The sequence below is a fragment of the Hypoxylon fragiforme genome (genome assembly GCF_022984875.1).
Source record: "Hypoxylon fragiforme strain CBS 206.31 chromosome Unknown GGS25scaffold_6, whole genome shotgun sequence".
Lineage (NCBI taxonomy): Eukaryota > Fungi > Ascomycota > Sordariomycetes > Xylariales > Hypoxylaceae > Hypoxylon > Hypoxylon fragiforme.
Genome location: NW_026054761.1, coordinates 236,691 through 263,526, shown reverse-complemented (window position 1 = coordinate 263,526; position 26,836 = coordinate 236,691). Strand labels below are relative to the sequence as shown.

Sequence of the window (26,836 nt, the reverse complement as noted above, 5' to 3'; positions counted from 1 at the left end):
ATCAAACTACTCGCAAGGTTATAGATAAGTGGAAAGCTACAGCAAAGCTTAGTAAAACTCATAGTACCATAAGGCCGGCCAATATATTCTGATTACAACACCCGAAGTTGGTTGCCCGACACGAGCCTTTCAATCATGTCCGTGGACTTCTTAAGAAGCTCACCACCCCACCACAGTAACTGACAAGGTTATCTAACCTATTACATTCTTCTGCTTGGTGACTCCTCCATTCTGACAGCGCGCTCATTAGGGTATCACTCTCCAGTATTAAATCGAAGTGTAATCGAAGGAAGACCGTCATCCACGCCTGGGTGAGCTCGTAGTCACGCCGTGCCACGAGCCGACTGGTCAAGGCTTGGATAAAATGAAGCAACTCATTCGACTCATTGTCACCACCTCCCGATAAAGAACGAAGCTCCAAATCCGCCGTAGCTGGGGATAAAGACTTGAGATGCTCGACGAACTCATCAACTATAGAATATTAGCTTGTAAGCACGAAGTAGTGGGTAGATAGATAGGTCACATGAATCTTACAATTCTTCGTGGCAGCTCCAGTTTGTAGTTTGCTAGTGAATGCTTGGTCTACCCTGTCACGGTCAAAGCGCGTGATTCTCGATTGGCTCTGATCTTGGTTAGCCTTGAGTTGAGCCAAGTCTAGACTCGACGATCCGGCGTTGGCTGTTGATGGTAGGAAGAAAGGGGCCTTTTCTGGGGCTTTAGGAGCCTCTTTCGGTTTGTTCCTCTGTTTAATCAGATCCAAATGCAATAAAGTCTGCCATCTGCTTCGTGGAACCAGACTCAAAGTCATCATATCAGTACTAAGCTGATCTAAATTGGGCAAGACGATTTCATCCTCCTCTTCCTTAGATGGTGCCTCTGCAAATGCTGCTTCTAACATGCCTTGGCCTCCCTCTCCTGATGCTGTAGGTCCTGCTATTTGTTGAATCGAGTCCTCGGATATCTGCCGGGTGGGTACATGGGTGAATAGTGTCTTGTTGTTCCAAACGCTAACGCCTAGTTCTCCCTCCGAGGCTGCTGCTAGATATTCGCCGGTTGCCGAAAAAGCCAATGCGGTACAGGGTTTCTCGAGCCGGATAGCATCGATTAGATGGCCAGTTGGCAAGTCCCAAACTCGTATTACAGCGTCTTGGGAGGCTGCTACTATCCAACGACCATCGTTCGAAAATATAAAGTCATTTATTTTGCCCTGACTTCCCCAGAATTCGCGTATAGTCTGCTTGGTCTCGATGTCTACAACCCGAACAGAGTTATCATCGCACGAAAAAGCCATCAGGTCGTTCGCCGGGTGGTAGCGGCAACCCGTGATCCCCGTCATAGGAGCCCAGTTGATCTCATCCAAAAGATTTCCCGTGAGAAACTCCCAGAATTTTACTTTCCCATCCAAGGAACAACTGATCACGTGTTTGTTCATAGAGTCGACAACAATTCCAGTGACGGCTTGTTTATGTTTGCCCACGCCTGGTGGAAAGCCGGTAGCAGAGCGAGCTTGAAGTTGCGACACGGTATCTGTCTGTCTTAGCTGTTGTAACTTGACCTGTCTCGCCTGCGCTGGTGTGAGCTTCGAGGGGAATCTTTGGCGATGTAATCCTGATTGGAGGTTGAACATATCAATCGATCCGCCAACCGAGCCAACAATGGCGAACGTTCCGCAACTGCTCATAGCCACGGATGATACGTTCTCGCCGTCGCCGGTCTGAAATGCCCATCTCCCGGCTCTTTTTCGACCCCAGAACCAGGTTCGAACAAACGAATCAGCTTTGTGCGCTGTGACAACGCTTTCCCAACCTGTCATGCCGCTAACTTCGGCATCTGCCGTCTTTTTGTGATTCTGACTCTTTTGCCACAGTACCTGTTTGCCAGGCATGGCGCCCATACCGCCGTCTCTATTTAGGGAACATGCTATATGAGTTATCTCCGGTGCCTTCAGATCATCGAGTGTGGTAGTTGGGCCACGACTGAGAGAGGTACTGTCCAGGATCCCATACTTCTTGGCCTTTTTGCGAATATTTCCTTGACTCAGCTCTGTGCTCTGACCATCGCGGCGAAGACTCCATCCCCAGAGACTACGGTCTTTACCACCACTGAGGAGCCACTTGTTTCCTGCTTCAGCACCATCGAAATCGGATGGCAAGAATTGTAAACACGTGACAGGTGCTGCATGGCCACTTCTCGTGTGGAGGATTCGCGGTATGGGGGAGAACGGAGTCTCGTCGAATATCCATGTCCTCAAGGAATTATCCCTACCACTGGTAACGATGACCGGCTGACCGGAAAGGAATTCAACTTTGCTCACACCACCTCGAACTGAGGCCCCAACTTGGGTTGGGGGGTTATGGGCGCTTCGGAGAACACCTGTGATTCTACCCCCCTGGTTGAGATCCCAGAATGTAACATCACCGCTTGACTCCGTTGCCGTCGCCATAATTCCATCTTTGCGCCCATCTTGGCCTGCGCCAAGACCATCTGTACGGAAGGAGATACTTGTCACGGGCTCGTCGTCAGTGCCAGCGTTAACCTGGAGCACAGGCTTACCGGTGAGCACGTTGTGAATGACCAATGGGCCCTCGGCATATGATACGGCCATCAGGGAGAGTGCGGGTGTTGGCTGCATGCAGGTGACGGCACCGGATTTTGGAGAAGGTGGTAGTATGGTATAGATGAGTTTGCCCGTAGAGACGTTCCAAATCTCAACCCATCCATTTTTTCGACCAGCAAATATCTTGTTTAGATATGTCGGCATTGTACATATACCTCCAGTAAGTTCGTTGTCGCCGTTCCTTGAAGCCATAACGAAAATGGTGGTATAATGTTCGAGGTTTGATGTCTTCCATACTTCTATTCTTGTTAAGCCGCAAGCGATGACCCAAGAGCCGAAAACGACAATTTGCTTTATAGGTTCCTGGAGGTCAGATGGAAGCTCTAATTCGCCCACCTTCTTTCCCCTCTGGAAAATCCAAATACCCTGGGCAGACTGAGTAGACTGAGCAGACCGGTGTTGTAGATCACCCCAAGCAGCAAAGACCTTTTGTCTCCAGGCGCATGTTGCGGTAATGTCGGCTGGGGTCTGGGGTCGAGTCATGAAGACTAGATTGAGGCCGCGCTTTAGATCGTATGTCTGAAGCGAACGGCCTATCGACGTTGTCACTTGGAAAGTCGTGTTCCCTAGGGGAACGGTAGTGAAGGGCACATTGGTAGGGGATACTAAACCGATTGTCTAGATAAATACTGAAAATTAGAATTGGAAGTTACCGTCATATTCCTCGGGATATTTATACGTACCCGATAGGGAGAAAATATCCTAGACTGTTGCGACGCAGATGACTGAGATCTCGCGACAGAATTGAGCTTCTGGCGCTTCGTCAAAGGCCCTTCATGCTCTGAATGAGGCATGATGGAAGGATGTACCGTCTCAAAATAGTTATCAGATTTGTGTATAAGTCAAGCTCGGATTTTCAAGTCTTCGTCGTAGTCGCATTGAAGAATGGTAGCGTAAAACCCGTTTTTGGTTGCGATATGTCTTTTCTACTTTTCTTTTTCCCTTGTCTTCCTTTTTTTTTTTTTTCCTTGAGGCAGAATGAGCAATGAGCATACTTTTTTTTTTTAGCGTCGCGTCGTTGCATGTATCTATCGGAGATCCTAAGCCCCGCTATTGAAGACCTTCAGGCTTACATAATATACTAAAGTTATCTATCTTATCGTTAACTATCGATTGCTCTCACCTTGACTGGACGTCATGATGGTCATGACCTGCATGGATATGTATTGTACATTATGCAGTGCAGTAATATTGACACTAATTGCACATACCCGAAGCTGCAAACTAACCCAACCTGGAACATTGAAGTTATAGTAAATCCAACGTGAAGAGGCTTCTAGAGTTTGCTTATATATAGTACATATATAACAATGCTATAGATCAGCAGAAACGCTACATACTTCCTGATATCGAATGAAGTTTTTCCCCATATACGGATACATAGGCAGGTAGGCAATTGTTTAATGGAGTATAGGTTCTTCGCTGGCCCATTGCCCGCCACGTATTTCGTCCTTTTAATACTCAATTTTTACATGTCTATGTACTTCAATGTTCCCTAATTCCTTAACCTACTGTTACCTACATATAGGTATGTATCATGTATGTACTTTAATGCACATAGTAGTATCAATGACCCACTTCCAACTCTTACGGTGGGCCGAGAAAATAAATTGGACCCCCCTAGTTAAGTCTTCTTTATTTATTTCAACGAAGACTGAAGTCATCAAAACGTAAAGCTTTCAATATGTTCAGACAAAATTATCAAATTCTCCTATGTTCAAGGTTCAAAGAAATCAATCATTTACTTCAATATGTATTGTTTAACACTTAAGGCCTCATAGGTTTTGTGTGCCACGTTATTTGATATCAGCACTTGGATAACAAACCGGACAAGAAACCGAAAATAATCCACATAGGTACATTACATACTTTGCCACTGTGCCACCACATATAAAAAATAAAAACACACACACTTGTCACTCCATGTCGCTATTGCCCACCTTAGTGGCTCGGTAAGTACATACCTACTTGCAGACACATAAAGACCACACAGTCTGGTGGCACATACACCCTTTTGTAATAAATAGTAACTAAATCTAAATTTCAGAATTCACTGCATGTGAAGAAAAAGTGAAAGAAGGTTTAGAGATTGACATCTGAAAGCACTTGAGAAGAACAGGTTCGTCTGTGTACCAGATTAGACCTGCCTTAAGAGGTACATACATGTACTGGGAACTTATCAGATGACGAAAACACCATATCAAACGATCAGACTACGGGGTACACTAAACTACCCTACTTAGTACCGTACCCAGTAGTTATACCAGTACTTGTACTTACATATTAAAAACAGCACTGAGAGATTTAGAGTTCGGGACCGCCTAGGACCACCCTCGATAAGGAAGGATGGATACTAATAACAATTTGCGTCACAGCAATTCTGGCAGTTCTGGCAAGAGACTTTCAACTTCTTCCTGGTCTGTGTCACATTCCCGCACTCGTTCTACATCATCCGTAGCCGGTAGCATCGCCAGTTCCATGGCAAGTGGGAAAAGTCGACATGCCGAGCCTATCGGGACGACTGATGTCTCGGTTGAGCCTGCAAGTTTGTCAATGCCATCCACCGCAAGACCATTGAAGCCACCTCATCATCATACTACTCCTGCTACTGTTGACGATGTGGCTGTTGACGATAGCGACAACACCCCAAAATTACAGCCTGGTCATTCTCTTTCAGCCACCAGTCCCACCTACCAGCTACCTGAACCTGCCGTGAATCATCGTCTATCTACTTCAGAGCAAGAGGCCGGGAAACGCATCTCTGTCTCGTCCGTCTTCTCCCTTGCTTCCTCCCGTGCTGTTTCCAGCTCGGCCCCTTCCTTGAACGGATCCGACAATGGTGCTCAACGGTCCGTTCCGAATATCATGGCTTCCGGTAAAGATCTAGGTCCATCTCCAGGTCAATCAGAGCCAAGCATATCCAACGTCACCGTTACCACGTCTTCTAATTCAAACACCCAAAACTCTGTGACCGGTCCTCAGCTGACCCCACGGGAACCTCACCATACCAACCCTTTAGATCTTGTTAAGCGAAACCCTGCGCCTGCACCGAACCCGGCCCCTCGGCCACCGATGACCAGGTCTCGAAGTAGAGCTAAGCGCCGGTTAAGTGGTAGTACTGCGGCCAGTAGTCACAGCCCCAGCAGTGATCGAGGCCCTCTTCCTAAGGAGAAGGAAGAGGCCAAGCCGGCACCATGGGGCATCATCGGGGTTTGCGCACTAGATGCTAAGGCTAGAAGCAAACCCAGTCGAAATATTCTCAATAGGTTAATTGCAAATCGCGAGTTTGACGTAATAGTATTCGGGGATAAGACAATTCTAGACGAAGGTCAGTTCTCCTTGCTACAGTTATACCCAGTACTAGAAGTGTGAAAATTTGCTAATACTTGGACAGAGGTGGAAAACTGGCCTATATGCGATTATTTGATATCATTCTACTCAGATGGTTTCCCCTTAGAAAAGGCCATTGCTTACGTCAAGGCACGGAAGCCATTTTGTGTCAACGATGTACCGATGCAGAAGGTACTCTGGGATAGACGATTGTGTCTACGGATTCTGGATAGAATCGATGTGCCAACCCCGAAACGGGTCGAAGTAAACCGGGATGGTGGGCCGAGTCTGCTAACCCCGGAATCTGCGAAACATATTAAAGACATTACGGGCATCACCCTCGAACCCAGCGGCCCGGAAAACTACCGTTTCCCTCGTAAGGTAGAACTGCTTGACGATGGAGACATCCTCAGTGTAGATGGAACCCTACTGAAGAAACCGTTTGTTGAGAAGCCAACCAGCGGCGAAGACCACAATATCATTATTTATTTTCCAAAATCGGCTGGCGGGGGCGCCCGAAAACTCTTCAGAAAAATTGGCAACAAGAGTTCGGAGTTTGTCAAGGATCTCATAATTCCGCGCGCCATTAGCGAACCTGAGGGTAGCTTCATTTACGAGAAGTTCATGCAAGTGGACAATGCAGAGGACGTAAAAGCTTACACGGTCGGACCCCAATACTGCCATGCCGAAACGAGAAAGTCACCTGTGGTAGATGGTATAGTCCGGCGTAATACTCATGGCAAAGAAATTCGCTACGTTACCGCGTTATGTCCGGAGGAGAAGGAAATTGCAAGTAAGATTGCCAGTACATTTGGGCAACGTGTTTGTGGGTTTGATTTACTGCGAGCTGGGGGCAAGAGTTATGTTATAGACGTCAACGGATGGAGCTTCGTTAAAGATAACGAAACATACTACGATCACTGTGCTAGTATCTTGAAGGATATATTCGTCAAGGAGAAAATTCGTCGTGGCGGGCCAACACCGCCTGTCCCATCGCCGACTATTTCCGACACTGGCGATCCGCTAGCAAAAGCTCTACTGAGTAATAAGGAGAAAGAGGCACAGACTAGTACAACACTTTCGAATCAGACGAAACCCGTGGCGATTGCGGGCTCGCTCTCGCCTGAGGAGAGCAAGGAAGGCAAAGATGAGCAGATAGTGGGAAGCACCTCGCCGTCTAAGTCAGACTCGGGGGCTCCGGGAATTGCAGCAATGTTACAAAACGGCATCATTAGCCCCGTGTCTTCTTACCTTGCTGGCAGCTCTGCTACGAGTAGCCTGCCAACCACAGCCCCGGAAACTGTTCCAGCTACCCCTTCAGCAGGACCGAAAGAGAAGGTCGAGCAACCAGTCGAGCAGCCAACTCCACCTCCACCTCCGCCCAAGCACTCGTGGAAGCTCAAAGGCATGGTTTCTGTGATTAGGCATGCCGATCGCACCCCAAAACAAAAATACAAATTCACCTTCCACACACAGCCTTTTATCGACCTTCTAAAAGGCCACCAGGAAGAGGTACTTCTTATTGGGGAGCCAGCTCTAACTAGTGTTCTTGACGCGGTCGACTTAGCCTTGAAAGCCGGCGAAGAAGATCGAAATAAGCTTAAGTCTCTCCGCAATGTCTTGGTCAAGAAAGGGGGTTGGGCTGGGACAAAGGTTCAGATTAAGCCAATGTTCCGCAAGAAGAAAACAGCTGAGATGACGACAGAAGCAACTCCGAACGTCGCCGAGGGAGTCAAGTTGGATTCCGAGACAAGTAGCCAGGCCCATTCCTCCATCATAGACCAGTTAAGAGCCGAGGATGGTCAATATGGTCCCGACACATCGGAAGCAGTAATATCCGACTCTGAAAATCAGCCGGGCCGGGTCCCCCGACGACAGGATTCTATGTCAGGAGTCACAATGTCAAAATTTACTGCCGCAGATAACAGTTTTGTTCTCGACAAATTGCAGCTCATCGTCAAATGGGGAGGGGAGCCGACTCATTCGGCCCGTTACCAAGCCCAGGAGTTAGCACAAAACATGCGCAACGATTATCTCCTTTTAAACCGTGATATTTTAGACCAAGTACACGTGTTCAGCAGTTCCGAGAGGCGTGTCACGGCCAGTGCACAGATCTGGGCCGCGTCATTCATCGAGAAGAACGATATTCCGGAAGACTTCATCATTATACGGAAGGACCTACTTGATGACTCGAACGCAGCAAAAGATGAGATGGACAAGGTGAAGAAGAAGCTAAAAGGTCTGTTACGCAAAGGCAGCGAGAGGCCTCCGCAGTTCGCTTGGCCTGAGGGTATGCCAGAACCTGCTGAGGTACAAGCTCGAGTTGTGCATCTGATGAATTTCCATCGCCGCGTAATGCAGTACAACTATGGCAAACTGCAAAGCGGCGCTGTGAACTCGCTCAACGCAATCAACTCGCCTAGCCAAGAGAAGATACACGGCGAAAATTCTAGCACATCCATTGCTTCGTCACTCTCTCAAGCGAATGCTATCAACAATATCCAGGCCCGTTGGTGCTGTGGTGAAGACGCAGAATTGTTTCGCGAGCGCTGGGAGAAGCTCTTCGCCGAGTTCTGTGATCTTGAGAAAGTCGATCCTAGTAAGATCTCGGAATTGTATGACACAATGAAGTTTGATGCGCTACACAACCGGCAATTTCTCGAGTGGGTGTTCACTCCGCCGAGACAAATGTTAGAGGAGGAATTTGGAATTACTATAACTCGAGAGGGCAAGACGTCACCCAAGGAATCCGAAGACGGCGGCAAAATAGCCGACGACAAATCCGACAAGAGCCAAGCTCTGGGTTCATCACCTGTGGACAAATTTGAGAAATCGGACCGACCGGACCGGACGGATAGAGCCGAGAAGTCGGAAGCACAGAAAACCGTTAAGCGCATCTTCAGGAGGAGGTCGTGGATGAAGCAGCCTCATGAAGTGGATAGGCCCGCTGAATACTTTCATCTACCCAAAGGCAACAATCAGACAAAAGCGAAGACGGATGAGTGCTTCGAGCCTCTCCGAGAACTTTATCAGTTAGCCAAGGTTTTGTTCGACTTCATCTGTCCACAAGAATACGGTATCTCGGATAGTGAAAAGGTAAGCTACTCGTCTCTCTAACTTTTTCAGGTAATAACAGGATATTGATGTAATACTGCAGCTCGAAATCGGACTCTTAACGTCTCTTCCCTTGCTCAAGGAGATCGTCCAGGATCTTGAGGAGATGCAGGCCTCGGAGGATGCCAAATCATTCTTTTATTTCACCAAGGAATCGCACATATACACGTTGCTAAACTGCATCCTCGAGGGTGGTATCGAGACGAAGATCAACCGCAGGACGATCCCCGAACTGGACTATCTCTCGCAGATCTGCTTTGAGTTATATGAGTCGGAGACCAAGATGGCAGCAGACGCGCCGCTCGTTGATCAACCTACCTTCAACTACAGCATCCGCATCACCATCAGCCCCGGTTGCCATATTTTCGACCCCTTAGATATCCAACTAGACAGCAAACATTGCATAGGGTGTGCGCCGCGAAGGAGCCTGACGCCTCACGCAGATTGGAAGAAGGTGATTGAGACGCTTAGAGCCAAGTTCCATCAGTAAGTCGTCGTAACGTTGCATCGACGTCATAGCGATAAAAAGATAGCGAAGTCGTCGTCATGAATTTTGATTTGGTTACTGACTCGTGATAACCAATAGGGTCAAATTACCCAAGACGTTCCTGGCAGTGAATCTGTCAGACGCTTTCACTTTCCAGGAGAAGGAACGCCAAAATTCGGAAGCGGATTGTCTCGAGAAGGACGGCGGTAACCACGAAGATGATGTTCTTGAAATGAAGACCCGTAACTCTTCACCAAAGAACCCCGATCGCAGCGACTCCGCCGAACCAACAGCAGCATCAACAGTGGCTACCGCGGTAGTTACTGATGAACAAGCTCTTCCACCTCCTGTTGCAACATTGAACACGGCCCCTCTGCCTCCGGCCGCAGATGCGCCGGGAATAACGGCATCTGAATCGGAACGTTCCAAGCAAGGCTCTGTCGACAATCAGCAGCAATGACGCTAGACAAGATGACACTTCCTGCATGAGCGGCACGGAAGCCGGGTAAGGAGCCGGTGGAATTAATAGGCATATCCTACTTAAAACGATACTTTTGATTTTTTTTCTTCTTTGCTTTTCTCCCGGTCGTCAGGCAGGCGGTGAGCAAAAAAAAAAGATTAATCATCTCAGTAACGCGGGATCAGGGATTCGAAAGAGTAAGACAAGCATTGCATACAGCGAAAGGTCAAGAAAGGAAATACTAGTTCTGAGATAAGCGCGGTGACGTTGCGTAAAGGAGGATAGAAAAACAACAAGAACAACAATAGCAACAGCACACATACATACCTTACATACATGCACGCACACGGGGTTTCTTTGTGCTTTGGTCTTATGTAAGTAGATAGGTAGGTAGATGCAAATATGTACCTACTGTTACCAACATATATGAAAAGTGATAAGACGGCATGCATCATACCTATGTATGTCGGTATGTATGTAGGGAAGGTACACGAAAGTAGTTCAGGTTTATTATTTTATTTTTTTATTGGAGGATGGTATCCTATATAGTAGGTACATATATACAGACATATATAGTGGCAGGTAGTATTGTATCTATCTAGCATAGAGTATATAGAGACTCGGCTAGGTATGCTACCAACCTATATGTAGGTATAGCAGACCAGAGAATGGAGAACGGAAAGTAACATTGAGGGAGACCCACGTGGACTATTATTATCGTTATTGCTGTTATTATTATTATTATTGTTGTTGTTGTGGTTGTTCTTATGGTGCCGGACCATTGTCAACCAGCCAGCCGTTCAGTCCAGCCAGCGAGCCAGTGAGGTAGGTACCATTGAAGAGATATGATATGCATGATATGATATGATATGAATATGATATACATACCTACTTACTTGGGACTCGAAGAAGAAATCTCACCTAACCTACATGACCTACCCGATGCCGGATCGCCGATGCGAGATGGAGTTTCCTACCGCTGGGTAGGTAGGCTATCATAGGTTAGGTATGGAGGTAGGTAGGTAGGGGGGTTTAGAATCCATGTACATGTACATACAGGTGTAGGCGGAAGTACATATATCTAGGTATGTATGTAGGCGTGCGGGCGGACATGTGGGCGGCGGGTGGGTGTACATACATGTAATGCATGCATGTAATGTAGGTAGGTAGGAGGTATGTAATGTATGTATGTGCGTAGATATGTAATGTAGGTAGCATATGTGCGTTCATAGATGGATGGGATGGGATGGGATGGGATGGTTGGGATGAATATGTAGGTAGGTGTAGCGGCGTGGCCCGTCTTTTTCTGACTTTCCCGGGACGTTTCGTTTTCTATCTGACATGTCACTTATCACGATGGTTGGGAAACAATCCAATTCGTCTGTCTGTCTGCTTTCTTCGTCCCTTTTCTTTCTTTCGGCTTCTTCCCGCTCTGTAGGTAGTTTATTCCCTCCCCCTTCTTCTTCTTCTTCTCCCCCCTTTCCAGGTACCTCAAACCCCCCGCCCCCTTTTCTTTTCTTTTCTTCTTTACTTTTCTCCATGTTCCATTTCCTTTCCTTTCCTTCCTTCCCTTTTTCCTTCCTTCCCTTTTTCCTTCCTTCCCTTTTTCCTTCTAATCCTCTTTCCCCTTTTCTTTCACCGCCTATGACCCTGATAGTAATCGATGGAAGAAGAGACGGGCGAGCAAAAAGGAAAGAAGGAATAGAAGCAGAAGGAGAACGATCAGGAGGAGGAGAAGGAGGAAGGAAAAAAAACTTCCAATTACCATTGTAAGTTAACCCCCCCTTTACCCCCCTATTCTGGACAACGGCGTGGCTTGCCTATGTCCTTCTACCCCCCTCACCCCCTCCTTGCGTCACTTATATCATCCGTGCATCATCAGTCGTCACCGGGCTTTGGTTCCAGATAGGTCCTTTAGAAGTAAAATGTAGATAGGTATATTATATGTAGGTAGGTATGCGGGCCAAAGTCCGGCCTGCCCCTAAACAAGTACACGCATATATCTTTTTTAGATTTTTCTGTCCTAAAAAAAGAAAGGAGGAAAGAAAAGCAGGCGACAGCTGGGATCTAGGTCTAAGGTCTGGGTCTAGCTCGGTCCAAGGCAGTGCTGATACTGCGGCGCGGCAGGTGTAGTTAATGTAAGTTTCCTATGATGACCCTTGTAGTAGTAGTGATGAAGAAGAAGGGGGAAAAGAGAAGGAGAGGTAAGGTTGCAATGTTCAAAGACCGTGCCTCCTTTCTATCAACCCCCCTTCCCCTCCCCCTCCCCTTTGCCTCCCCCTATCTTTTCGCTCTTTCAAACCCCTCCTCCTCCTACCCTCCTTTAATTGTTACCTACCTTACCTACTAGGTACTAACCTAGGTCTGTATCGCTCGGCTAGGTCGGAAATGTGTTTTTAGGATTGTGGGATGCGACAAGGCAGTGCTAATGCTGCTTGCTTGCCTTGCTTTGCTTTGATTGCTCGTTCGCATTACCTAGTACATGTTCGATGGCATGGCATGGCATGGCAGGCTAGGTAGGTACACAGACATGACTGGCCTGATGGGGGGGCGGGATGCGTAACTGTGACGAACCAGATTTCGTTGCACGTGGAATGATATATGCGCGGGGGACCGAAAAAAAGGAAAAGGTAGGTAGGTACCTATACCTAGGTGACGGGGGGAGTGCGTTCGGTCTGCTTCTCCGAGGTTGCTTTTGATTTTGCGAATCCGGCTTAGTTTATCAAAAGCCCTTTGGGGAAAGAATATGATACATAGATAGATACCTACATATATGTAACCTAGATGACGAGAAATATACACTGGCTACATGTAGGTAGGTAAACAGCTACCTAACTGACATTATTAGTGAGTAGTAATACCTATGTTCGTATAGTACCTAGCAAAGGATAACCGAGGCCGAAGAAAATTAAAGGGAGGGATCAGAGAGAGAGAAGGTTGAGAAAAGAAAGAAAAAAAGAGAGAGAATGTGATAGCTCACATTCTGACTGGTGGCACAAAATCTGGGCTATTTCATCATGAAGATAGTACCTAACCTACCTAACTTACCTACTACGTATACGGCAGAGGTAGTTTGTCACCGCCCTGCCAAATTTCAGGAACCGAAAGCAAGGAATAAATACTACTATCACATATATACATACTTAGGTAGGTAGATTAGGTACGTATGTAGAAAAAAGACGTCGGAAAGGGATGGCGGATTCCGAACAACGTTGAATCGAATGATGACTACTACTGCATACACATGGATGTATATGTACGTATGTACAATACCATGTAACAAACAAGAGAGCCATCGACATCATACGGCAACAGGCGGGCTGTCACGTCACCTTAAATTGAGGCTGATTCTTATTGTTCCGGTTGGAGTGCCGCTTAACGACGTCGTAAGTTGGTAACATATTGCAACGGTGTACTAGGTATTAAGCTGTAGCTGATATGTATGTTAGTCGAGTCCTCTCCAAACAAGGCTGATATTGTAACCTTCAACGTTGACACGCACATTGCCACCTGGGTAGTAGGTGGTGGGCAGGGAGGTACCGTACCCATCTACCTACGCAATGACACGGCTACTCCCTCATGATCCAATATTCGGAGTATCTGGCCGTCTAGAACACAGGGGAGAATTTAGATATTGCTTGCGTCTATCATGAACGTTCCGGTCGTCTAATTTTACCGAACCATACTTTGGAACGTCTGAGCATACCCTGCTCACCTAGAATTTTGGGCCCCGTTCAACATTCTAGTCTAGCCTCGGACCTGTTAGTACCTCCTGCCTGAAGCTAGTAGGATACGCATCGGGACAAGCAAGAATTGCTGTATTGAGTCATAATCTCATATGTACTAGGGCTAGGGAGTGGATGTCCATATTGGTGAACCTTGCCTGTCAATACGCCGTAAGGTGAATACATACCATAGTATGGGTCGTTTTGATATCAGACTGTCGGATATCAGCAAGGGTCTGTCCTTGCACATAATGAAAAGCACGTCAATAGTACCACTACTCCGGCACTTCTACCGGTTGACAGGTAACCCCCAGAAGATTGTGACTGGGCTGTGTGACGTAGGATCGTTGAATGTGGGGGGGAGAGTGCCTAAGGTAGGTAGTTTGACGAGCAGACGAGGGGACGAGGTCATACCTAATGCATACATACCTACATACATTTAGCATACAAGGTAGAGGAGGGACACATGTATACCTAATGTTGGTGGAGAGAAATAGTGTACATACCTAGGAGCCTCGGAACCCACCTCGAGGAAACCCCCTTGACAGGAAACGATATTTCGAACGACGGAACATAAGAAGGATGGAAGGGGTGGGAACAAGGGTCTAGCCGGCACTCTAATAGGTATTGTACATTACAATACATACTATCGGACGGGACCTGCAGCTGCCAGCTAGTATACTACTAGGTATGTATGTAGGTTAGTACGGTTAGCACGTATACTAGAGTATATAGTATGTATGTAGTTTACATTACATGCTGTCATGCACAATTGCACATACATACATAGTTAATACCTACCTAGGTAGTATCGTGGTAGCTGGTTTGGGCGAAAGAGCGGTAAGTCTCTTGTAATTCGCGAGCGACCGCCAAAACATTTACTGAAACGTCTGTTGAAATCTGGACGCCTTGGCAGGGCTGGGCAGAACGGGACAAGCTCATATCCAACAGTACAACGTGGTAATGACGAACCCTGGAGACTCCCCGTCTGGTTCCGCATTGCTTACCTGCATACCTAGTAGGTACATACCCAGGCAGCCAGCTACCATGTAGGGAGAAGAAAGGAAAATTCCATAAAGAGGGTACTTATTAGCCTGTGGGAACTGGACAGAAGCCTTCAAAGTTCGTCTTGGATCTGTAGATCATGTCGGGGGAACCGTTCATCATCCTACTTATGTAGCAATGACCTCACTTCGCGAAGCTTCCCCTTCCTGGGACCTGGTGACGATAATTTCGCAAACATACCTACACGTAGGTAGACACCAACACATCTCTAGTAATTCATTAGTCAATATTTGGCCTTCGATCAGGCCAGTAAATTTCTTAGGTTAGCGGGCTCGACGATGTTGCGTACTTATATGCGAAGGTTTAATTACTTTCACATGTTTGTTTTTGGCTTATCGTATCCGGGGTGTTCAGATCAATACGTCGAGGAGAAATCATATGTGTATACATAGTTACTCCTTCCTAGGACACTAGGGTGCATTGTTTGCTCAGTAGATAATGATCAGTAATTCAACAAGCCGCGCCTAGATGTCCTACAATTGGTTACGGGAGGCAGGCGATGGTCGTTTGGTGTTGTATCGACGGGTAACCGGTGAACTATCCCCTAAACTATAGCATATAAATTTGGCACCAGGATACATGAGACCAATATAGATTCGCCTTTAGACATGTGTGTGCGAGTTGGCCTGTTGGACATGTTTAATAAGGCCCGTAAGTAGTTCGTGTCATGGTAAATTGGGGGGTTTCCGCTTTAGGCCATTTGCATCTTGTCGTAGCCAACCAGAGGCAACCAACATTGAATTGAGTGATGACTCCCGCATACAAGGACGAGTCTCGTGCTGCGAGACCCTACGATCACGATTTCGACTCCCTGGGGTACGGAAGGAAAGAAGTTGACTGTAGATTTCTTTGGGATAGTACGTGACCCATCTATCAACAACATCTTGGCATTGCGCACGCATAATCATTTTTGGTAAAGTAGTCGATGCTGTAGGTACCTACTCGTCAGAGTCAGGGGTCAAAGGGGAGGGGGGCTTTTAAACGACACCGACTCTGAGTAGGTAGTGAGGAGTGCGAAGGAAGCCAGCCGATTGGCGATGCTGCAAACTAATGCTTTTAGACAATTGAAATGCTACTAGGTTATCCCGGCTCCGTTTCTGTACATAGTAGTGGAACTCGTACCCAGACAGGAATAACTTACATGCAACTGTCTCTGGAATTAGCAGGTCGAGCATGTCAAAAAGTACATACCTAGTAACTATGTACGCGTGATAATACCGGGCCTGGTAGTCTCGAAGCTTGTACCTACAGCACAAGCCTGCGAGGTGGAACGGACGAAGACGATGGAAGCTTGCTTAGAAGGATAAATCTGTACGTAGAGCTTGGCATAAGTTGCGGTCGGATAATTGATGATTTACTCATCAAATTCTCCGGAGAGTCGAGTCATAAAACCATCAAACGGGGATGCCCTCGCCAAACTTTCCTATTAGCGAGCCCGGCTACGCATTCTGAAATAGAGTGCCGCTGGCCGCAGGATGGCCGCAGGCTCCGGCGCATGAAAATGTGGTCAGCAGACATCAGCAGACGAGAGCGTAATTTGAACGTCGTGGCTGGTTTGGCCAGCTCGCAGTAGCCAGCTTCAGAACGTATCCAAGCCACAGCTCCGTATGCATACCTAGGTAGGTAGGTAGGTAGGTAGGTAGATGCCAGGTATTACGTAGATCTCGCAGCACCTTGTCCGTGAGGGGCTAGGCACAGCAGGTTACCGACCACCTGGTACCTAGCTAGTACCTGGCTATTGCCGTACACGGGCATGCCTAAAAATCCCATCACTACATAGATCCTCTTCGTCTCGTCCGAGACAAGGATAGCTAGCAATGAGCTATGAGCAATGAGCAATGTCGATACTAATGGGTAGGGAGAGAAGCGGTGTAACGAGCTCAATTCCCTGATTCAACCTTATGTTTGAAACATCCATTCTGCGACTCGTAGGGCTCAGCTTTACCACAAGTAGAGCATTCCAACTCCACATCAAAGCGGGTATTCGGTATTCCATGCTCCCAGAGCCGGGGATCCACGCAACTACTTTGCCGGTAACTAATGAGGAGGCGGGCCTTGCTGGGAGGCGCCTGGCTCTTGGGACCCGATGTCAGCTTGTCACGTACATCATATTTAGTATGCCGTGGCTCTTAATGATGTTTCAATCTTCAGGGAATAGGTACTAGGTATTGATCCTTACTAGTAACGGTCTTAACGATAACGCTATAACCCATAACTAATAGCGCAAATGAGGTCAAGCTAGAAATAAAGCAGACCCGTAAAAGGATTTTCTAGAAGTCCTAGAAGCTCAACGAACGAAGCACGTACCTTACTGTAGTAATAATTTGATGAAAAAATTTCTCCAAATGCTCGAAAATGGAGCTTACTCTGTCGTATTACCCATGGTTGTGGACCATATGCCGTCGTGTTATCGTAAACCGTAAGACGTACAACATCTTACTACTTTCAGACCGCTCGCGTCTGTAGGAGGTTCTCCGTCATTCTGTCCTTCTCTCTTTCAATGGCGGTTTTAGCCTAGTAGGAGTATTACCCACATGCCCGTCAGAGTCGTCGAAAGTCGAGGAAGAAAGAGACTGGACAGAACCCAGTGCAACCTGGCCTGCTTTAAGTATGACTGTCACAGGGGACGAAGCGAGGAGTCAGCTCAAACAACAGAGCATAGTACCAAGTACTGAGAGAGGAACCCGACGGCTCGGCTAAAGGTTGAATTCGTTGATTGGCTTAACTTACATAGCAGACGCAACTAGACAAATCGAGGATGAAGCCAGTATGCGCTGCGACAGAGGTGCAGGGAGCTCAAAATAGAAAGTGATTGCGCGTAATTACGGCCTTCGTAGATTGGCTGTATGCTGCATCTAGATTACGCCAGGCACAATGTACCCGATGGGATAAAGATATTGAGGTTAAAGTAAGGTAAGATGGTAAGGTAGCGTAGCTTTCATACCTACATGAGAGGTATTAGAACCAACATGTAGGGTGCGTGTGCGTGTGTGGCTGCGGGTGTGCGTAAATGTGTAAGTGTGAATATAAAGTTGAAGTCTTCAAAATGTTCACGTTCGTGGATGGTGGAAGGTTGTGGGTATGTACATAATAAGATGCACGTAGAGGACCACTGGTACATGTATGAGGTATGTATGTATGATGTGCACTTGCTGTTCATGCCTACCTAGTACATAATACCTAGTAAATACCTAGTAAATACCACATGTGTACTGGCCCTACTACTGGGTCAGTTCAAAATAGTTACTAGGTTAGTTAGTTTAACCTTCATACATTATACCCAATGTAATGTGTGGAATGGCGTCCCATTGGTATGTACCTGATAGCATTGCCACCTGGCAGTTCGTCAGCCGCCATCATGTCACCCTACCTTGTACCTGAATATGCACGTATTAATTGGATAGTTTAAGGAAGGCACACACTTCGAGAAAAAAGAGGAAAGGGGAAAAAATAACTTGAAATGAACTGGAAGGCATGATATGTATGTATAAGTGTGGCAGGAGTAATCATGATGGATGCCGATATGTACATACATCCCTAGGGTATACGTAGGTATATATGTACCATTGTACCTGCCCTATGTAAGCGGAGTTGACTTGTCAGTCACCCCGCGCTTTCTTCGATTAACGGAAAAGCCTTGGATATCCGCGCTCAAGTACAACTACTAGGTATGTATCTATGAATGTATGTACATGTAACTACCTAAATCTTCGACCTTATCATTGATTGCTATCGTGACTTATACTTTACATACCTACCTAAGTGCCTACACTTTTTCCTTCTTCATCTATCTTAACCCAGGTGGGAAGTTCATTACTCAGTAGAAGCAGAGATTGCTCGCGATGCAGCTATACATATAGTTAGTACCAGCATTGAATCAAAATATGTACGCAGGTACACAAGTGTATGTACGTCCTAATTGATGCTTCTTTACTACCTAGTAGTAATGCTCAATGTTGACCTTCACATGATCAAGGTCGAATAAATGATGGTGGGGTCCTTAACACCTATACATATATATGTCTCCATCTACCTAGTACGGAGAAAAGTCCTATCCATTGATACGTAATATTTTCTCACACCGGGTTGTTTAAATTTAGTCAGCTATAAACCCCCTATCCAATAAGCTAATACGCCTAGGATCTTCGGGTCGCCCGCGTTACACGCAACTCGCAACTCGCAACTCGTAACTCGCAACGTCAACCAAACGTTCGGTTTCTTCAAGCCTTGTCCCGTATGTAACTTGGAATTCGTAACTTGGTCTAGGCAAATCCCGCGCCCTTCGCAGGCCACACCAAACCATAAACTCCGGCGTACATGATCACCACCATGGTGCCTATATCTACCTACCCAACCTGAGTATGTGGGTGGGTAGGTATGGATATATCAAGGCCAAGTACCTCCAGTGCTATAATGAAATTTATAGCATTCTCATTGATACTGTCGTAGTCAGATCTTGCGCCCATGTGTACAATGGAGTTGATACGCCATCATATAGTACACCCTTAGATCCCTTAGGTAGCACATCGGGATGTTGCCGTGGACGGCTACCTTGACATGCTCTATGTACCTACAACTTACCTACGGGCAATAGTCGCCTATACCCGCGCATAATGCAACCCCCAGACCCGTTCGCAAGACAACACTGCGTGGGCGTACTGGTGTACTACAGAACTACCTAAGCAAATGATGAAATCTCTTCCTCGAGCAGCCAATAAGTGGCAGTGTCGGCTCAAGAATCAGGAATAGATAATCGCACTTGGCGAACCGCACCGGTCTTTGCGAATCGCGCCAGAGTTGGGTCTGTTCCGGCTCTCTTCGACCTTGATGTAACTATTCCGCATTCCGCATTCCGTCTGGCGCACGAGTGCTTCTCAGGAACCACATATGTACTTTGGTATGTACATAGTTATTGGGCCTAACGACCCCTTGACCCTGATTATAGCATTCTACGGAACCATATAGTCTCCGATCGAGAAAACCGGAAACCAGAGACGTGCAAGCTTTGGTCGAGATTCTATTTCATTCTTAGGCTTAAACATTATATATATTGATATGAGCGCTTTTATTACGCGAGATACATGGAAGACGAGACACGGCCACCGGTAAGCATCTCTCAACTTACCGATTCGGCAATTTAGGGAAGTTAAGGTATGGAAGGTACTAGGTAGGGGTTGGCGGCGAGGGCCGACCGGTGAAGGATAAGACCAATACGTTTTCACCCATGTGCCATCCGCTAGCTTCATATTGTGACTGGCCCTTCAATGCTCAAAACCACCATTTCTAAGAGATCCTCTTTGTACACCTAACCTTGTCCAATCCCCGGCCTTGACATACAGGAACTTACCTGTATTCATCTATTATCCTGTTATTCTTACTATGCTAACAAGACTATTCTCCTTCATACATACATACATACATACATACATACCTACCTAGTAACTTGGAGGTCTAGAGAAGGACGGATGTAGAGGTACTTGATTGAATGAGTGAGATCGTACGGCAGTCCAGCCTTGGTTCTGCAAGTAGTCAGACCAGCAGCAGTAGACATGCCTACATGATGTTGGTACTATGTTAGTGTTATGTTGGTAAGTCGAGAAAGGGGCAATAGGGAAGAGGGGGAAAGAGGCATCGAGACTCATCAGAGGCGAGCGTCCAAGTTAATCAAGGAACAATTGGAATCCACAAAACTATAAGCATAGCCGTTCAATGTCGTCCCATGTCGTGTCATAAACCCTGTAACATGTCAGTGCCATCAATCCTAAAGAGGCTCCGTGGTTCGTCCTTCGCCTATAGTATGTACTTTTTTCAACGGTTTTTTTTTTCCAATTACTTCTTAAGCTAAAAATATTTCTCTACTGCACTTTCTCAGGCCGGTATAGGTGGTTTCTTTTTCTTTTTTTTTTTTTTTTCCGTTTCCTGTAGTTAGCTAGTAGCGGCCCCCTCAACAACACATACAGGGAGTCACATACACTTAAAGTAGATACATGCATATACGCATATTTTACTTAGTACCTGCAATGGAAGTATTGCCTACCTACATTCCTAGGATTATTTACGCTAATGTAAATGAAGACGAAGAAAACTGTACATAGTAAAAGAAGTTTCGAACCGACCCTCCCATAACATGATAGGATAAGAGAATTTAAGAAAATAAGGAATGAAAAATAAAATAAAATAAAAATGAAAATTGAAGAAATAAAAAAGAATGTAACTACCTACTATGTAAAAAGTTTAACCCCCCGTTCAGGCAGCTAACTCTAAAACCTACCAAAATAGTAGGTACGGTAGGCACGAACGAACGAACAAGGTATATAGGTACCTATCTAATACCTTCAATGTTTTACCAACATTTGATTGAACCTTCAATGTTAGACACATCAAATTGATTGCACAGAGTCCAGTTCAATGTTGAGTCTGATGTGAAGAAATACAAGGTACATAGGTACAAGTGTCAGGCTTAATGTTATTAAGGTTAATGAGTTGAAGCCAAATAAAGACCCCCCATCAAGGTCCAAGTTCAACTCCCAGTCCATCCCCATGTCGCAGAGCATTGTCTTGTTCTTTCTCAACGATAAAAAAAAACCCACCTGCCCTGGTCATCGAAAGAAAAAAATCTCGAACGACAATGTCAGTTCCACTTCAACTCCTGTCATGTCAATCACTTCACATACCTCTCCCTGGTAAATATCATATCTCCCATGCCGACCTAAGGGGAGTAGTAAAAAATACATCTCGTCATAGCCAAGGTCCGTTATCATCCATGGAAAGGGATCTGTACAATACATACCTCTACTTCGTACATAATTTGAGCCTCCCTCTTGGGACCCCAAAACCACAACGGCATTTTGTCGAATAACGAGCTACATAACACATCATACTATCTACATGTATACCTTCTCTCTCTCTTAAATCCACGACTTCCGGGAAGCTAGCCCAGGCTATTGTCTGCTTTCACCCTTTACCCTGCCAAATAATAAAACCCTCTTCCCGCCTCGCCTCATCTTCTCGTCTCATATTATCTATCTGGTCCTTGCCTGTTGAAAAATCCTGCTTAGCCCCCAGCCCTATACTCGTCCACTCACTTACTCACCTACTACGTACTTCACTCACTTCACCTCGCTCGCTACAAACAACAGCCGCCCTCCTCATACTTACCCTCCCGTGTCGAAGCCCACATTTGGCAAACAAAATCAAGACAACCCAACATTTCCTTGGACCTCAGGGGGTCACCCATTGACTTGTAAACTGTCGGTTATATAAAGCTACTCGTCATCTCGCTCCATTCTCAGCCTATCTCCCTTGACTCCCAACTCAACCCTCTACTCTTCTGGAAACAAGTTACGCCCCTATTACATCTTCCTTTTCTTCTCAGCCCTCTTACTGTAAGCATTCTCGAACTTGACAAAAGGTCATCACCTTCATATGACTAACTCACCACCTAGCATCTTAGGCATAAGAAGCCAACTAGTCAACTTGAAGACGCCAGAAACTCAGAAGCCCGTTTCTAGAGCACAACTCGGGACTAATTCTATCCAACATGGCCTTGGGAAGCAACTGCGCTCACTCTTTCAAGATGATCAAGTCAGACAACACCCTGGTCCAATGGACATGTAACTTGTGCCACTCTGGTCCGCACTGGTGGATTTTCGAGTGTAGATACTGCAAGATCCACACGTGCCGGGCTTGCGTCCACAACGTGTAGGCGCAAGATGCCTAATATGCCTGTGTTAGGCTGAGCCGTTGTCTCAGGCTTCTCTATTGAAGTGAGTTAGGACATTCTATCTGTCATGTTTCATATGTCATGACATAATGAAAAAAAATGACATGGAAGGAGATGAGTGGAATGCTGACAAGGCAACCAATCTAGTCCCAAGGTCATAACCTCAGCTTTTGTCAAAGCCAAGGTTGAATTTTTATTTTTACTTCATTTTCGATTGGAAGGGTGACCCTTCATCCGGCGTTACAGGTTAAAGATTCACATTCGGAAAAAAACAAAACAAAATGGAATTGTTGGATCCTTGACAAAATTACATCGATCCCCGGAAGTTGAGCGGGGAGGATCCCCCTTGTCAACTACGCTAGGTTGCTGCAGGTCGTGGCCACAACCAGCCATGATATGATCCTATTGGCCTAGACCGTTGTCTTGTCGATGGGGATTCACGCAATACGTTACCCTATCCTCTCAGCCACTCAACGAGCCACAGCGCATCCTAGTCCAATCTTCTCAGATCCCGATGAGATAGATCACTTTCCCGACAAAGCGTTACACCGATGTCACAGGCTGTATGTGGTGTATGTGGTACCTACATCCTAGCTCTGTTTGACGGCACTCATGATTTGATACGATTTCCCTCTACCCCCAAATAGACAGTGCATTTACAGAGGATTTTGGTTTAGGTTTAGGTGCTTTTTTCTTTTCATCTTCTAATTCCCCTATTTTCATGTATGTATGATTGTTTTCGGAGTTCCTGAGGCGTACAGGGATCGCACTGGCAATTATGATGTCGCCTTCACGCCACGGAAACCCCATTTCCTTTCTAGACTGTATTGTACACTGGATACTGGGAAAAGCGGAACAACAAACGGAAAATTTATATGAAAGCTGGATTTCAGCGTTGGCAATGGTTATTGTCATTGGTTTACGAAGGATCTCCTTTCATTTTATTTCTGTCCCTTTTCATCTTCTCATACAAGGTGGTGGAGTCACAGGTGCAGGGAATTGTCGTCAAACAATAGTCATATTGTGTCGAGAGCCAATTCTTCTTGTCTTTTCCCCTTACTTCATTACTTATTACACGTTGCTTCCGGTATGGCGCAGAAGGAGTACAAAAAGGAAAGAAATCATGGCTCCAAAAAAAAAGAAAGCAAGTACGCAAGTACACTTACTTACCTTATTCATTCAATATTGTTCATTAATCTTTTTTTTATTCCCACATAGAGAAAAATACTTTCAATGTTGTTGGTGCCGGGAAGGCAAAGCTCATATGCCGAGTTTTGATGCCACGTTGCAAGGGACATCGGTTTAGCTGTGTTCAGTTATGCGTGCGTGTGTGTGTATGTGTGTTTGGTCTGGCGTATACAGCATGGGCCATGGGGAAATATCAGGTTAGAATGAAGTCAGAAGTCAAAAGTTGAGGCTGCTGCGTGCGGCCCAACGAGGAAAGCTGATATGTTAGGCAGGGCTACTTACAAACGCTGTGCAACGTGGAGACACGCGCTTTCGCACACGCGGCAGTCTGCAAGGTCCCGTCTGCTTCTGGAATGTCTGGAACATCGATTGGGTTGTTGTGGAGGACAGCCTTCACCTGTCGTTTGTACACGGCAGCCGACGTTGGGGGAACACAGCGGGTCAGCCTTGACCCCATATATCATATATTGCATGCATACCATGCCATGCCATGCTCTTCAGTATGTATTATGACGCTTCATCTATCTATCTTTCCACCTACATCACAATGCTTGCACTACCTCGTACCTACCTATCTACGCGTAACCATACATATATGTGTGACCAAACCAATCACGGTCTCGCCTCTGATCTTTGATGGCTAGCGAAACCCGGTAATTCCCCAGCAGCTTTGCTTCCCCGAGACAAGTTTGGTCCCGACCGGATGTAACTCGATCGCGATCCGACAAACCCTCGTGCGCACACCAGTGATTCGAATGACAGCTGTCACTCGTGTATGTAGCTCGCTAGCTCGCTTACCTGCTTGCTTTTCCCTAATCGCAATAGGCAGGTAGAGAAAGCTGGCTCCATGTGCAGCCCTCTCTCCTCTTCAGCTCGCCTAGCTATCGCTTCGTCTCGATCGAGCGTTATACCCCCCCCTACCTAACGACATTGTAGCAAATAGGTACGCGCGGGCTCACTTCGGCCAAGCCCATACGTCCCTCTCACGTATACGTTTCGTCACCTTGATCACGTCTCCCACGGCGACGTCAGCTATCAGCTCCCTTTGCCCTCTTCCCATTTCATCTTCTTGGTCATCTATATTTAGCACATGGTCGCGCAGCGGTGGTAGCAGAAAGGCATACCGCCCGAAGATGGGGGACCACTTGTTACCGGTGTCCACGCGGCGGTCCTTCATAAGCTTCTTGAGTACGGTTCCCTGCTCGCCGGACGCCGGACGCCCCGTCTCGTAGTCGATGTTAATCGAGATACACCGCGCGCAGTTGGCTGTCAGCGCCAGCCGTTTCCCGTCACGCGCTAGGAGTAGCTCTGCCCAGAAGTCCTCTTCCCAGGCTTTGAGCTCTTTTGTTCTTTTCTCTCCCCAACTCCCCCCTTCCTCCTCCGTGATTTCGTCGTCGGATTCTTCATCGGATATGTCATCTACGACGATGTTGGGTCGGAACTTAATCATATCCATGGTTTCGCCTTCCGGTAACCGGGCGCTGACTTCGCGCAGTGATGCTTTAGACGTCACTAGGAATGGCGCTGCTTCGTTGAAGGTTAACCCGCCTATCGATGCTCTCTCCCCCTCGTCCTGCCCCTCCTTATCATCAACACCCTCCCCTGCTTCCCCGAGCCCGCCCCCACTCGTTGGCAGTACTCGCGGGAGAAACGACGTAATGGAGGTAAACCAAGACCGAGCTTGTTCTCGGCAAACCGGCGGTGGCGGTGATGGGGCGTGTGCTAGCACCGCACGCCGGTGGTCCCCTATGTACACGAGCACGGCGCGGTAACCCAGACACGACGTAAACCAGTCGTCGTACGGGTCGCCCATGCGGTGGGTACGCGCGGCGCTGCCGAAGAGCCGCACCTCCACTGTCTCGAGACCCACGGTGTGCGGGCGCAGCGGCACACGCAGCGGACTGCGCTGGTGCTTACGGTGCGTGACGATGACGTGCTCGTGTGTATCATCCAGGGCTTGGTCGAACAATGTGCATTCGGGAAAATAGGCCGTCTGTATGTTTTTGTAGTGGGGGCTAGATGAGGGTGGGGAAGGGTCGATGACTTTGAGGAGCATGAATCGTCGGTCGTGCTGTAGCCCTTCCTGCTGGAGCCGCGTTGTGTGCAGGGAGACGGGGCGGAGGGATTTGATGGGGTAGATGTATAACTGCGTGAAAGGAGGTGAGTATGAGTAGGGATAAGTAGGGGGTGGGGTGGGTGAGTATTGAAATGACGTAGTGAATGTGTGTATGTGTGTGTGTGTGTGAGAGAGAGAGAGAGAGAGAGAAAAAGAGAGGCTGACTCTACTTCTTCCCTTGCCAAGGAGGTTTGCACCTAGCTTGGAAGTGGGTATAATGGTGTGTGTAACTTACCTCGGTGATTTTCACCTTGTTTCGTCCCATCTTGTCTATATCTGCCTAGGTACCTACTCTTAGAAAGGCTGAAGTTTTGAGAGAGGTGGTGGTAGTAGTAGTAGTAGTAGTAGTAGTAGTAGTATTAGCTATTAGCTATAGCTGTTCGGGTCGGTATACCCGATATAGCAATCCCGTTGTAATATATTTACACGTGCTAGGGTATCAATCAATCAATCAATTAAGACAACGACGACGACAATTGAATGAAATACGAAACTATGTGGGTTGGTTCGTTGGGAGAAATGAGGAAAAAAGATGCATAGGCTATATTATATGTTACTGGACTGGATTAGATTAGATTAGATTAAACGCAGGGAGATGTGTAGATTGTGTATAGGTTGGTAGGCAGCTTGTTCAGGTAGGCAGTAGGTTGGTAGGTATGTAAGGTAGTAGATATGATAGTTATGGTAAAGAAGGATGGATGGATAGAGGGGAAGAGGGGGATCACCACTGACGCAATGCGGGGGGGGGGAGTGAGTGGTGCAGAGCCTCAATTCAAGCTACCGAAAGCAACTGGGTAACCTAGATGATTGATTCGATGTTGTTTTGCTATCCGGAGCTTCTTTTTTTCTTTTCTTTTTCTTTTATAATGCTGCATCATCTAGGGCATGCATATACGCGGGGAAAGGAACGGTTACCTAGGTATGTATGTTTTGCGGAGGGACACGGGAAAGAATACGAAATAAATAAATAAATAAAAAAAATAAAAAATAAAGAGGAAGGAAGCGAGGTCG

General features: G+C 46.7%; 4 protein-coding genes across 4 annotated transcripts; 2 read left to right on the top strand and 2 right to left on the bottom strand.

Annotated features, from left to right (window-relative positions):
* Position 1: 1 nt before the first annotated feature.
* Positions 2-3,625, bottom strand: GGS25DRAFT_493561 (WD domain-containing protein). Its single transcript, XM_049261263.1, has 3 exons — positions 3,301-3,625; positions 535-3,235; positions 2-471 (listed from the first exon to the last, which is right to left on the bottom strand). Exons 1-3 carry the CDS (start codon positions 3,409-3,411, stop codon positions 134-136), a joined length of 3,150 nt encoding a protein of 1,049 aa, XP_049115264.1. The 5' UTR covers positions 3,412-3,625; the 3' UTR covers positions 2-133.
* Positions 3,626-4,663: 1,038 nt separating this feature from the next.
* Positions 4,664-10,618, top strand: GGS25DRAFT_493542 (histidine phosphatase superfamily-domain-containing protein). The gene is made up of 5 exons (XM_049261262.1): positions 4,664-5,945; positions 6,012-9,043; positions 9,105-9,547; positions 9,648-10,249; positions 10,336-10,618. The coding sequence occupies exons 1-4, from the start codon at positions 4,964-4,966 to the stop codon at positions 10,006-10,008; spliced, it is 4,818 nt and encodes a 1,605-aa protein (XP_049115263.1). The 5' UTR covers positions 4,664-4,963; the 3' UTR covers positions 10,009-10,249; positions 10,336-10,618.
* Positions 10,619-22,916: 12,298 nt separating this feature from the next.
* On the top strand, positions 22,917-24,054 carry GGS25DRAFT_310096 (uncharacterized protein). The gene is made up of 3 exons (XM_049257713.1): positions 22,917-23,093; positions 23,169-23,906; positions 23,982-24,054. Exon 2 carries the CDS (start codon positions 23,300-23,302, stop codon positions 23,825-23,827), a length of 528 nt encoding a protein of 175 aa, XP_049115262.1. The 5' UTR covers positions 22,917-23,093; positions 23,169-23,299; the 3' UTR covers positions 23,828-23,906; positions 23,982-24,054.
* A 454-nt stretch (positions 24,055-24,508) lies between these two features.
* Positions 24,509-26,359, bottom strand: GGS25DRAFT_309957 (MOSC domain-containing protein). The gene is made up of 2 exons (XM_049257712.1): positions 26,061-26,359; positions 24,509-25,855 (listed from the first exon to the last, which is right to left on the bottom strand). Exons 1-2 carry the CDS (start codon positions 26,088-26,090, stop codon positions 24,665-24,667), a joined length of 1,221 nt encoding a protein of 406 aa, XP_049115261.1. The 5' UTR covers positions 26,091-26,359; the 3' UTR covers positions 24,509-24,664.
* Positions 26,360-26,836: the final 477 nt, after the last annotated feature.